The sequence below is a fragment of the Symphalangus syndactylus genome, chromosome 22 (assembly GCF_028878055.3).
Source record: "Symphalangus syndactylus isolate Jambi chromosome 22, NHGRI_mSymSyn1-v2.1_pri, whole genome shotgun sequence".
NCBI lineage: Eukaryota > Metazoa > Chordata > Mammalia > Primates > Hylobatidae > Symphalangus > Symphalangus syndactylus.
In genome coordinates, this window is record NC_072444.2 from 29051972 (window position 1) to 29064665 (window position 12694).

General features: G+C 39.1%; 1 protein-coding gene across 14 annotated transcripts in view; it reads right to left on the reverse strand.

The window, feature by feature from the left end:
• PER3 (period circadian regulator 3) overlaps nt 1-12694 on the reverse strand; it is a 62679-nt gene that overhangs the window by 21883 nt on the left and 28102 nt on the right. For all 14 annotated transcript variants that reach the window (XM_055261228.2, XM_055261226.2, XM_063631934.1 and 11 more), the window contains exons 14-16: nt 5374-5509; nt 4561-4685; nt 4154-4327 (exon numbers count right to left, since the gene is read on the reverse strand). In XM_055261228.2, the coding sequence (XP_055117203.1) occupies nt 4154-4327; nt 4561-4685; nt 5374-5509 (435 nt within the window). The remainder of the gene's footprint in view (nt 1-4153; nt 4328-4560; nt 4686-5373; nt 5510-12694) is intronic.

Sequence of the window (12694 nt, forward strand, 5' to 3'; positions counted from 1 at the left end):
GCGTGATCTTGGTTCACTGCAACCTCCATCTCCCAGGTTCAAGCGATTCTCCTGCCTCAGCCTCCTGAGTAGCTGGGATTACAGGCATGCGTCACCATGCCCAGCTAATTTTGCATTTTTAGTAAAGATGGGGTTTCTCCATGTTGGTCAGGCTGGTCTTGAACGCCTGACCTCAGGTGATCTGACCGTCTGGGCCTCCCAAAGTGCTGGGATTACAGGCGTGAACCACCGTGCCCGGCTGCTTCACAGCTTTCAGAGCTGTTACTAGTGAATATACATTTATGACTGTTATGTCTTCCTGATGAATTGACCGCCTTGTCATTATGAAAAGATGTCCTGGAATCTATTTTACATATATTAATAAGGCACTGCAGCCTTCTGATGCTTACTGTTTCACTTGTGCATCTTTTTCCATTCATTTACTTTCAATCCATTTGTGAATTTCATTTGTATTTTGCATATAGTTAGCTCTTGATTTTTTAAAATCTGTTTTGAGAATTTTTGCCTTTCATGTATTTACTTATTTTTAGAGACAGGGTCTTGCTCTGTCACTCAGGCTGGAGTACAGTAATGTGATCAGAGCTCACTGTAGCAACGAACCCAAGATGGGCTCAAGCTAGGCTCAACTGATCCTCCTGCCACAGCCTCCCAAGTAGCTGGGACAACAGGTGTGGTTCACCACACCTGGCTAATTTAAACATTTTTTGTAGAGATGGGGTTTCACTGTATTGCCCAAGCTGGTCTCAAACTCCTGGCCTTAAGCAGTCTTACCTCCTTGGCCTCCTGAGTCCCTGGGATTACAGGTGTGAACCACTATGCTTGGCCCAATTTTTGCCTTTTAATTGAAGTGTTGAGTCAATTTTATGTCATTATTGACATAGCTGGATATAGAGCTATTATCTTATTTGGTTTGTTCTCTCTGCTTCTTTTTTGTTAATCTATTCCTCCTTTCCTGCTCTTCTTTGGGATTGAGTATATTTTAAAATTTCATTTTATTGATTGGCTTAGTCATTGTATCTCATATCCCATCTTTTAAAAAATTATTTTAGGGCTGGGCACTGTGGCTCATGCCTGTAATCCCAGCACTTTGGGAGGCCAAGGCAGGCGGATCACCTGAGGTCAGGAGTTCGAGACCAGCCTGGCCAACATGGTGAAACCCTGTCTCTACTAAAAATACAAAAACTAGCTGGGCGTGGTGGCGGGCACCTGTAATCCCAGCTATTCGGGAGGCTGAGGCAGGAGAATTGCTTGAATCCCGGAGGTGGAGGCTGCAGTGAGTTGAGATCGCACCACTGCACTCCAGCCTGGGTGACTCCTTCTCAAAAAAAAAAAAAAAAAAAATTTAATTTTTTTGTAGACAGTCTCACTATGTTGCCCAAGCTGGTCTCAAACTCCTGCATTCAAACAATCCTCCTGTGTTGGCCTCCCAAAATGCTGGGGTTACAGGCATGAGCCACTGTGCCTGGCCTACATTCCATCTTAATTAGACCCTGCTTTAGGTTCAAAATATCTGTAATGGCAATGATCCTAGAGACTAATGGTCAACACTTGATTCCCTACTCTACTACTCAGGGCTGTGTGATATTGGGCAAGTTAAGTTACTTTGCCTATTTGTGGCTTAATTGTTCCACACATAAAATGAAGATATTAACTTGCAAGGAAATGCATTTGTGACCATCGTCCTTAGACACAACTCATCTGAGTCAGGATGCAAACTGAGCTAATGAATATAAGCTTTTCAGAAAGCAAAAGACATAGAGATATGTTTTAAGGAATATCTGGGCTCTGATTCTGCTTTTTCTCCATGGAATAAAGATGTGGCCCTGTAAATGTTGAGGCTGATTGAAGATCAGAAGAAACTAACAGCAGTAAAAATTTCCTAAAGCATACGGACTTTAGTATAAATTCATTAAAAATGGTAATATAAGAGCAGAGTATAGAAAGCAGAGTGGCAGAATATAAAAAAAAGAGCTTTTCATATTGGGTGATACCCTCCCTTCCTGTATGGGCTGTATTATGAACAGCTACATGCCCACACAGGAATGCAAAATATTAAAAGGCACACTAAAAAATGTGCATATGCTCCTCTGTGGAGGGGCTAGCTCAGTTCCAGTGAAAGTCTACTTTTGACTAATTAGAAACGTAATGCTCTCTGATCTTTCTTCACCAATCCACAGATCTGTCAATACCACGCTCTCCATCTCACAGGTTGTTGGAAAGATTTCATGAGATCACACCAGTGAAGAACTAAGAGAAGACAGTGGCACACAGAAATGGCTCAACACATATTAGCTGATAGGCCACTGAAGACTAGCAAAGATAAAGCAGAGATCATGTGAAAATCCAATTTAACATATTCGTCACCATTCCTTCATCTACCCAAATTGTTATGAGTGATGAAAATGTCAAAAGGACAAGTGGCAATAAAGAGGAATAAGAAAGTAGAATAATTTACCAAGAAATTATGGTGTTAAATGAAGAGTTTTAAAGTCCTCTATTCATTGCCATCACACCAATACAAAAATCTGAATGTATGTGTGACTGAGCTCATCACAACAATACAGGATGGTGAAATGCAGGTGAAAGGAACATATTCTTTAAAAGTCAGCAAGGATTGACTTGGCGATGCGGGCTCTTTTTTGGTTCCATATGAACTTTAAAGTAGTTTTTTCCAATTCTGTGAAGAAAGTCACTGGTAGCTTGATGGGGATGGCATTGAATCTATAAATTACCTTGGGCAGTATGGCCATTTTCACGATATTGATTCTTCCAACCCATGAGCATGGAATGTTCTTCCATTTGTTTGTATCCTCTTTTATTTCATTGAGCAGTGGTTTGTAGTTCTCCTTGAAGAGGTCCTTCACATCCCTTGTAAGTTGGATTCCTAGGTATTTTATTCTCTTTGAAGCAATTGTGAATGGGAGTTCACTCATGATTTGGCTCTCTGTTTGTCTGTTATTGGTGTACAAGAATGCTTGTGATTTTTGTACATTAATTTTGTATCCTGAGACTTTGCTGAAGTTGCTCATCAGCTTAAGGAGATTTTGGGCTGAGACAATGGGGTTTTCTAGATATACAATCATATCATCTGCAAACAGGGACAATTTGACTTCCTCTTTTCCTAATTGAATACCCTTTATTTCCTTCTCCTGCCTGATTGCTCTGGCCAGAACTTCCAGCACTATGTTGAATAGGAGCGGTGAGAGAGGGCATCCCTGCCTTGTGCCAGTTTTCAGAGGGAATGCTTCCAGTTTTTGCCCATTCAGTATGATATTGGCTGTGGGTTTGTCGTAGATAGCTCTTATTATTTTGAGATACGTCCCATCAATACCTAATTTATTGAGAGTTTTTAGCATGAAGGGTTGTTGAATTTTGTCAAAGGCCTTTTCTGCATCTGTTGAGATAATCATGTGGTTTTTGTCTTTGGTTCTGTTTATATGCTGGATTACATTTATTGATTTGCGTATGTTGAACCAACCAAACACCGCATGTTCTCACTCATAGGTGGGAATTGAACAATGAGAACTCATGGACACAGGAAGGGGAACATCACACTCCGGGGACTGTTGTGGGGTGGGGGGAGGGGGGAGGGACAGCATTAGGAGATATACCTAATGCTAAATGACGAGTTAATGGGTGCAGGAAATCAACATGGCACATGGATACATATGTAACAAACCTGCACATTGTGCACATGTACCCTAAAACCCTAAAGTATAATAAAAAGATTTAAAAAAAAAAAAAAACAAAAACAAACACTACAGATTAATAACTCAATAAAAAAAAAAAATAATAAAATAAAAATAAAAGTCAGCAAGGAAGTAACCTAACACAGTCCCATCAATAATTGCATTAATAATGGCTAACACTAATTGAGGGCTTACTAATACCCACCTACTAGGTACTGTATTAAGTGCTTTATATGTGTCAACTGATTTCACTGACAAATAACGTAACTGAGAAATACTGTCCAAAATATGTAACCAACATAAACATGATAATGTTTCCAGAAATACTTTAACTGAACTAAAGAAAGGAAAAAATGTGTAGTTTAGAAGTTATAACCGAGCAAATGGTATTCATGACTTTTGTTTTCTCATCACAATGTAGTTAAAGTTGAGTATATTTTCAAAGTAAGAGGTGAGTGTGGTACCTGTCTCTGGGGGTGGGACATGGACAATGGTGCTGCTGTAACTGCACTGGCTTATGCCCGACCCCAAGCTCAGCATCGCCGTGGACAGGATCTGTGGAGCTCCTCCTCCTGTGTCTGTGGACCGTCCATTTGCTGGCATTTCTGATTTAGGTATGCCTGGGATTTGCAAACCAGCTGGTGGTGTAAGAGAAACCGACAGTGAAAAGAAACATTCCAACGAGAAATTTATATAAAAGACCCAGTTTACAGAAGTTTGTAACTGAGAAATTAAACCTTACTGGCCATAAAGAGGTAATATGAAACCAGAATTTTATGCTTACAACAAAATAAATGTAAGACATTAAAGAGAAACAAGAAGGATGTATTTACAGTTCTTTGAATTTAACTCTGAGGGGCATTCTTGTTACCTTGTAAGGTTTGGACATCATCTGCCTTGTGGTTCTGTCTGTCTTCTTCTGAGGAGGAAGAAGTTGTATTTGTACAGGAGATACACTTTCTTTTCAAAGCTGGAATGTTGTAGCTCTTCAGGTATCTGTAACAACATAATTAGGCCACACATTCTTACCTGTTCCCTAACTGTGCCATTTCCCACCTCTTTGCTTTTCTCATGCCACTTGTGTTTGGGATACTTTCTACTTTCCTCTTTGATAAAGTCTTCCCTGACCATCCCAACCTCCATCACTGGATTCTAACATTTCTTTTACTGTAGTCTTGAATTAACCTTCATATCTTATACCACAGGCGTCCAATCTTTTGGCTTTCCTGGGCCACAATGGAAGAAGAATAATTGTCTTGGGCCACACATAAAATACACTAATACTAATCATAACTGATGAACTAAAAAAAATCACACAAAAAAAATCTCATAACGTTTTAAGAAAGTTTACATACTTGTGTTGGGCTGCATTCAAAGCCATCCTGTGCCACATGCAGCCTGTGGGCCATGGGTTGGACAAGCTTGCCTTACACCATTTAATTTTGACAAAATTAGGTCTTGTCTTCTGAACTATACCACAGTTCCTTCAAAGAAGGGATGCATCTTCTAGCTTTTTGTGCCTTCTGAAATGTTCAGCGTATGTGTTAGGCATGCCATAAACATCTACTGATTTATAATGAAAAACCAAGTCAGAGCAGCTATTAAAAATTCTATAAAGTCTCTACAGTGACAGTGTATGCTTCTGGAACAGACTTACATGGTATCTAAACTTGCGGTCTCATACCTGATGACACTGTCGATACAGTTGATCTGTTGATAGGATGGGCTGTGCTCATCGTTCCTCAAATCCTCACAGGGCTCAGTGTACACACTATTATTTTTCAGTGTTTGGTGGAAGGAAGTAAAGGTCTTACATTCACCTGAAACAGAATAAAGGGATGTACAACTAAAAGTACCCAGCATGTAATTAAGAACATATACTTTCTTACCAAAATTAAATCATGGCACTTTATCATGTATATATCAATAGAATATTATGCAGCTATTAAAAATGAGTGCAGATCTAAAATGCACTAATAGAAAGATATCCACAACAAATAATGTGAATAAAATAAGGTGCACAGCACATTACACATAGGATGGCTACAATTGTATTTAGAAAAATAAGGAATGAAACAAAAATTTCCAACAAAGATTATCAAGGAATGAAACCATAGGTTTACGGTTGATGGGGAACTTTCCAATGTTAAGCTGACGCTGCCTGTACAACTGATCAACCCTGGCAATCACTAAGGGTGGAATGTGGGAAGACCTGCGCGTCTTACGTGATGCTGTGTGAAGTACACCGCATCTCCCACGTGGAGCCTGTGTCCAACAGAACTTTCTGTGATGACTGATGGATTATTTGTGCTGACTAGTATTGTATGTGCTAACGTACCTATTAAGCACTTGGAATATGGCTAGAGCAACTGAGAAACTAAATGTTAATTGTATTACCTTTAATTGTATTGAATTTGAATTTAAATTGCCAAATGTGGCAAGTGGACATCATTGTAGATGTAGGTACAGAGAGGAGAAAAAACCTCCAGGCTTCAGCACTAAAAACTTCCTATAAAGGACATTGAGCCAATAAAGGAGACTGAAAAAGGGCAGCTGGAAAGATAACAGAAAATCCTGCAAGGTTCGGCCTCACAGTGACCAAGAATGAAAACTTTCTCAAGGAAGGAGTAACCAATTATGTCATTAACTACTGAGTTACATAATTAACTACTAAGTTCCCCATTAACCTTTCACCTCTAGTTTCATTCCTTGATAATCTTTGCCTGAACCATCTGTTTTATTCTTTATTTATTTGGTATAGTATACTGACCCGTGTCTATCCATCCCTCTGTATATTAAACAAAAGAGGCATGAGTCCACACTGAAACTGTTCTCGCCAGTCCAGCACCATGGAGTTCCTTCCCTTCCACTTTGTGTGGCTTTCCTCTGATAGTGAGGAGTCTGGTTATCGTTATCTATAGCGGCTTCCACAATTTGTTCAACCCTAGTATAAAGTTGCTTTGGAATTGCTAACCCGTACTCTGGTGGGAAACGAATACACCAACTTGAGTATAGTGTTTGTGCACATTCATAATTTTGTATTTAGCCCTAGGAGATCCAGTTGAAGCACTGTTTTCCAAAGCTACTGAGCTCCGTTCTTCCCCACCCCTTCCGTGTGTTTAGGCCTGTCATCTGTAATGCAGTTGGACTCAGTTGTCAACGCCTGCATCTCATCTTGGGTTCTCTCTGCATTTTGGGGTGAGATGGAGTGCACAAATCTGTGGGTTTTGGCAAATGCATGGAAAGGTGTGTATCCATCACCACAGTAACCAAAAGAACATTTCAATGACTTAAAAATGTTCTTACAGCTGTCCCTCTGTAGTCACCTCCTCCTCTACCCAATCATAGTAAATACTGATCTGTTTTCCAGAGCTAGAGCATTCCAGAAAGAACACTTTTCCAGAATGGAATTGTACAATATGTAACCTTTTGGTTCTGCCTTCTTTCACTTAATGAAACGTATTTAAGATTTATATATACAATGGTCTGTGAATCAAGTTCATTTCTCTTCACCGTTAAGTAGTATTTCACTGTGTGGATATACATAGCTTATCCATTCTCCTGCTGAATGACATTTGGGTTTCTGTGTTTGGAGAGTAACAGTGTAATAAATATTCACGTACAAGTTTTTGCGTGAACTTAAGTTTCTATTTCAGTTGGGTACATCACTAGGAATAGAATTGCTAAGTTACAGTGGTAAGAGTATGTCTAACTTTATGGGAAATGTCAAACTTTCCCAAAGTGGCTGTACAATTTGGCATTACCTCCAACAATAGGTGAGTGCTCCGGTCACTCTGTGTCCTTGCCAACACTTGGTACTGTTTTTTAAAAAAACCTTAGCCATTCTCACAAATGTGTGGTGTTATCTCATATGGTTTACATTTTCTTCATCTAATGACTTAGGTTCAGCATCTTTTCATATGCTATTTGCTGTTTATGTATCTTCTTTGGAAAAATGTTTCTAATTGGGTTGTCTTCTTGAGTTTTGAGCGTTCTTTATGTACACTGGATATAACTTCATTATTGTATATATCATTTGCAACTATTTTGTCTTTTCATTGTCTTATCAATGTCTTTCAGATAAGATTGGGTGCGTTCAGGGTGGTATGGCCACAGTTATCAGCTCTTTCAAAAAGGAGAAGTTTTAAATTTTGATAAAGCCCAACCTGTCCTTCCTTTCTTTTCTTTTGTTCAGTATGGCTAAAGACTTATTAATTTTATTACCCTTTAACTTAGTTTCTCTTCAATTCCATTGATATCTGGTCTTTATTATTTCCTTCTTATTGCTTACTTGAGATACAATTTGTTCTTCTTTCTCTTATTTTTAAGGAGGAAGCTTAGATTACTGAGTCGAGACCATTCTTCTTTTTTCCATATAAACACTCAATGCTGTAAATTTCCCTTTAAGCAGTGTTTTAGGTATATCCCACATATTTTATGTTCTCTTTTCATTTTGTTCAATTTTTTTTTTTTTTGAGACGGAGTCTCACTCTGTCGCCCAGGCTGGAGTGCAGTGGCGGAATCTTGGCTCACTGCAAGTTCCGCCTCCTAGGTTCACTCAATTCTTCTGCCTCAGCCTCCTGAGTAGCTGGGACTACAGGTGTGTGCCACCACACCTGGCTAATTTCTTTTTTTTTTTTTTTTGTATTTTTAGTAGAGACAGAGTTTCACCGTGTTAGCCAGGATGGTCTCGATTTCCTTACCTCGTGATCTGCCCACCTCGGCTCCCCAAAGTGCTGGGATTACAGGCGTGAGCCACCACGCCCGGCCCAAAATGTTTTTATTTCCCTTGAAACTTCCTCTCTGACCTGCGGATTATTTGCAAGTATGAAGTTATTTCATTTCTGAACATTTGAGGATTTTCTAGATACCTCTGTTACTGATTTCTAGTTTAATCCATTATGGTTAGAGAATAAACAGCTCTGATATTAGATACATAAACATGTAAGACTGTTCTTACATTAAGGAATCAACTCCTTTATCTGTTATACAGTCTCTCTTTCTAACTATGCTAACATTCCTTGTTCTGAAGTTCACTTTGTGTAATAATACAGCTTCCCACTTTCTTTTGTGTTACCATGGTATATCTTTTCTACTCTTTTGCTTTTAACCTGTTTATCTTCACAATGGGTTCTTGTAGATAGTATGTAGCTAGATTTTTTCATCCAATTTGACAATTTCAGTCTTGTAAATTAGTGTACTGAGATTAATATTGAATATGAATAACTGAATTGAATATGATTCATATCATATTCAGTACATTCAGTGATTGTTGATGTTGTGGATTAAAATATGCCAGCCACTAGCTGTTTTCTATTTGTTCCATTTGCTATTTATTTTTAAGTGTATTTTTAGAGATAAGGTATGGTTACGTTGCCCAGGCTGGACTTGAACTCCTGGGCTCAAGTGATCCTCTCACCTCAGTGTTCTTAGTAGCTGGCACATGGCACCACTCCCAGCTTCAGTCCATTTGGTTTCTGACCACCATTTTGGGTTAAGTGTCTTAAATTCCATTTTACCTCCTCTATTAACTTATTATTTATACTTAAAAAATATTTTCGAATTGTTTTCCGAAAGTTTCCAATATATATTCTTGAGTACTTAGTGTCTACCTCCAAATTATAAAATAGTGTTTCAAATACAGTGTAAAGACCTAATAACAGTATATTCCCAATACCTTCCTCCCACTCTCTGTAGTATTGTTGTTACAAAGATTACTTTTATATATGCTATAAATCCAGTTTGCTGGTTTTGCTTTAGTCCATTATCTTTATGAGTAATTTTAAAAATTAAAAAATAGAATTTCTTTTATCTTCATTTATTCCCTTTCCAGTGCTTTTCACTTCTTTGTGTAGATCCAAGTTTTTGGTCTGGTATCATAATCTTTCTGTCTTAAGAAATTCCTGGCCGGGCGCGGTGGCTCACGCTTGTAATCCCAGCACTTTGGGAGGCCAAGGCGGGCGGATCACGAAGTCAGGAGATCAAGACCACGGTGAAACCCCGTCTCTACTAAAAATACAAAAAAATTAGCCGGGCGTGTTGGTGGGCGCCTGTAGTTCCAGCTACTCGGAGAGGCTGAAGCAGGAGAATGGTGTGAACCTGGGAGGCGGAGCTTGCAGTGAGCCGAGATTGCGCAACTGCACTCCAGCCTGGGTGACAGAGCAAGACTCCGTCTCAAAAAAAAAAAAAAAAAAAAAAAAAAAAGAAATTCCTTTAGCATTTCTTATGGAATAAGTGTGCTGGAAATAAATTCCCATGATTTTTGTTTGAGAAAATATTTATATCACCTTTATTTTCTTAAAGATCGTTTTCACTAGGTACAGAATTCTGTGCTGACAGTTTTTCTGGTTGAGGATGCTACTCTATTGTCTTTTTAGTGTGCATGGTTTCTGAAGAAATGTCTGTTATAATTCTTATCTTTGTTTCTCTGTATGTAATCTGTCTTTTTTCTCTGCTTTCAAGATTTTCTTTTTTCCATCAGTTTGAATATGATATGCCCAAGTGTTTTGTTTTTGTTCTGTATTTAACTTACTTGATGGTCTTTGGCTCAGTAGAAAATTCCTGTTATTTCTTCAAATATTTCTTCTGAGATTCCAATTACACCTATGTTGGATAGTTTGAGGCTGTCTCCAAATTCTTAGAATGCTCTATTCTGTTTGCTTCATTCTTCTTTCTCTGTTTCAGCTTGAATAATGATTCTTTTCCAGGCTGTGTTGAGTGCTATCAAATGCGTTCCTCATCTCTGGCATTGATGTTACAGATGTTACATTTCCATTTGAGGATTTCTTTCATGCCCATCTCTATGCTGCGATTACCCACCCAGTCCTGCATGGTGCCCACTTTGTCCACTAGCCTTTAATACATCATTCATAATTATTTTACGTTCTCTGTCAGATAGTTCCAACTTCTGTGTCCTCTCTGAGTCTTGTTCTGATGATGGTTTCGTCTCTTGGGAGGTTTCTTTTTTCCCTTCTTGCCCATCATATGCTACATAATTTCTTGTTGAGAACTGTGTAACTTCTGTAGGACACAGAGACCGGGCATGCCTCTCCTTCTTTTAGACCTCTGAATTAACCTATTTTTTAGGCAGGTTTGAGTATTGTAATGGTTTTACAGCATGTACAACAGCTTTCAAATTCCTCTAGTTATACTTCTTGTCTCAGCTGGTGGCTGGTTTGGTGGATAATTTTTTTGTTTTTTCTCAATATCTGCTCCACTTTCAGCTTTTGGTCTTTCCTTGGCATTGTGCCTTGGAGAGGGTCTGTCTTTTGCAAGTTACTTAACTCAGGCTGTCAGTGCACTGGAATCCAGTGCTGCATCTTGCTCCTCCCTGCAAATATGTTTCTCTCCTTAGATTTTAGGCCTGCTGGCTGCTCTGTAACCTCAGCACTCTGAAGTCAAGAAAGGTCTTGAACTTGTCTTTCATCTAGATTTTTCTGTTGTTAAGTTTGGGGTGATGCTGTTTCTGGCTCTCTACATCCCTGAGCAGAAACTGGAAGCAATCTCACTCTGAACCTGTTCAGCTTATGGGTCATCTTCTCTCCTTCAGACATTACATCACCCTAGACATGGACACTTACTTTTCCCAGATTTCCTCAATGATGTCTCTTGCAGTTGGCCTCTGTACATGTAGCTGAAGGGGCTTTACATATCCCTGTTATTCCTTGCCCTCCCATATTAACTCATACTAACTTTTAAAATCTCTCTTTAAAGCATTATTTGCTCTTATGTTGTAAGAAAGGTAAATATAAATTTTAAACTTAAGTTCCTATAACATGTAAACAATGATCATGCTTAACTAAGCATTTTCCTTTTCATTGGTATATATCTCTAGTCAATTTCTAACATTTATATTATAACATTTTTAAGTTGCATCCTCATGTCTCTCAAGCAAAGAGTATAAAGGTTTCTGTAGCTCTTTAAACTTGTAGGTCTCCAAATGTTAATAAAATCAAGATCTCCCAGAAACATTGGTTCTCCAAAGCTGTGCCAAATGGCAAGAGATCTTCTTTCTTCTCCAAAGTCACATCCTGTGTGTGCTATTACAGCCAAATGTAAGAATCTATCTAAGGAGTGGGAACATTTCAGTTTCTAAAGTAGCTGCATAAGCACACGGAGTTACCTGCAGCTTCAATTTTTTTTTTTTTTTTTTTTTTTTTTGAGACAGAGTCTCGCTCTGTTGCCCAGGCTGGAGTGCAGTGGCGCGATCTCGGCTCACTGCAAGCTCCACCTCCCGGGTTCACACCATTCTCCTGCCTCAGCCTCCCGGGTAGGTGGGACTACAGGCGCCTGCCACCACGCCCAGCTAATTTTTTGTATTTTTAGTAGAGACGGGGTTTCACCATGTTAGCCAGGATGGTCTCGATCTCCTGACCTCGTGATCCGCCCGCCTCGGCCTCCCAAAGTGCTGGGATTACAGGCGTGAGCCACTGCGCCTGGCCACCTGCAGCTTCAATTTTATAAAAAGTCAATGATGGAATATTGCTGTCTACTTAAAGATATAGCCTTCAAAAAAAAAATAGTACCGATGGCATTACAAGATCCATGGTAGATGATAAGAAATTGAATAATGCAGCAAGTGAGAAAGGAAGCTATACAGAGATGAGGACAGAGGTCAGTGTGTGAAACTGTGATACTACCATGAGATCCTAGGCCCAGGCAGCTGTGAGCAGGACTAGCAGGACCAGACAGTGAGAAAAACATTTAGAGACTTCAGCTTTAAAAACCTCCTAAAAGAATTCTCTCTGCTAGGACATGGAATAATAATCTATATAGTAAAAATTGTATTTAAGATAAATTCTTTTGCAGAAGAGAAATGTGGGGGTTTCAAGGGACAATAAAAAAAGCAGCTGTTATTCCTATCTTGTGCCCTTACATGTAACAGCAGAAGAAACCAATGGAATGCTCAACTTCCTATTGAGGTGAAAAGAAAAAAAATGAAAGAACAGGACTTGCTCTATCTGGGGAGTCCTATGGGCTCTACTATGGCTTGAATGTGTGTGTCC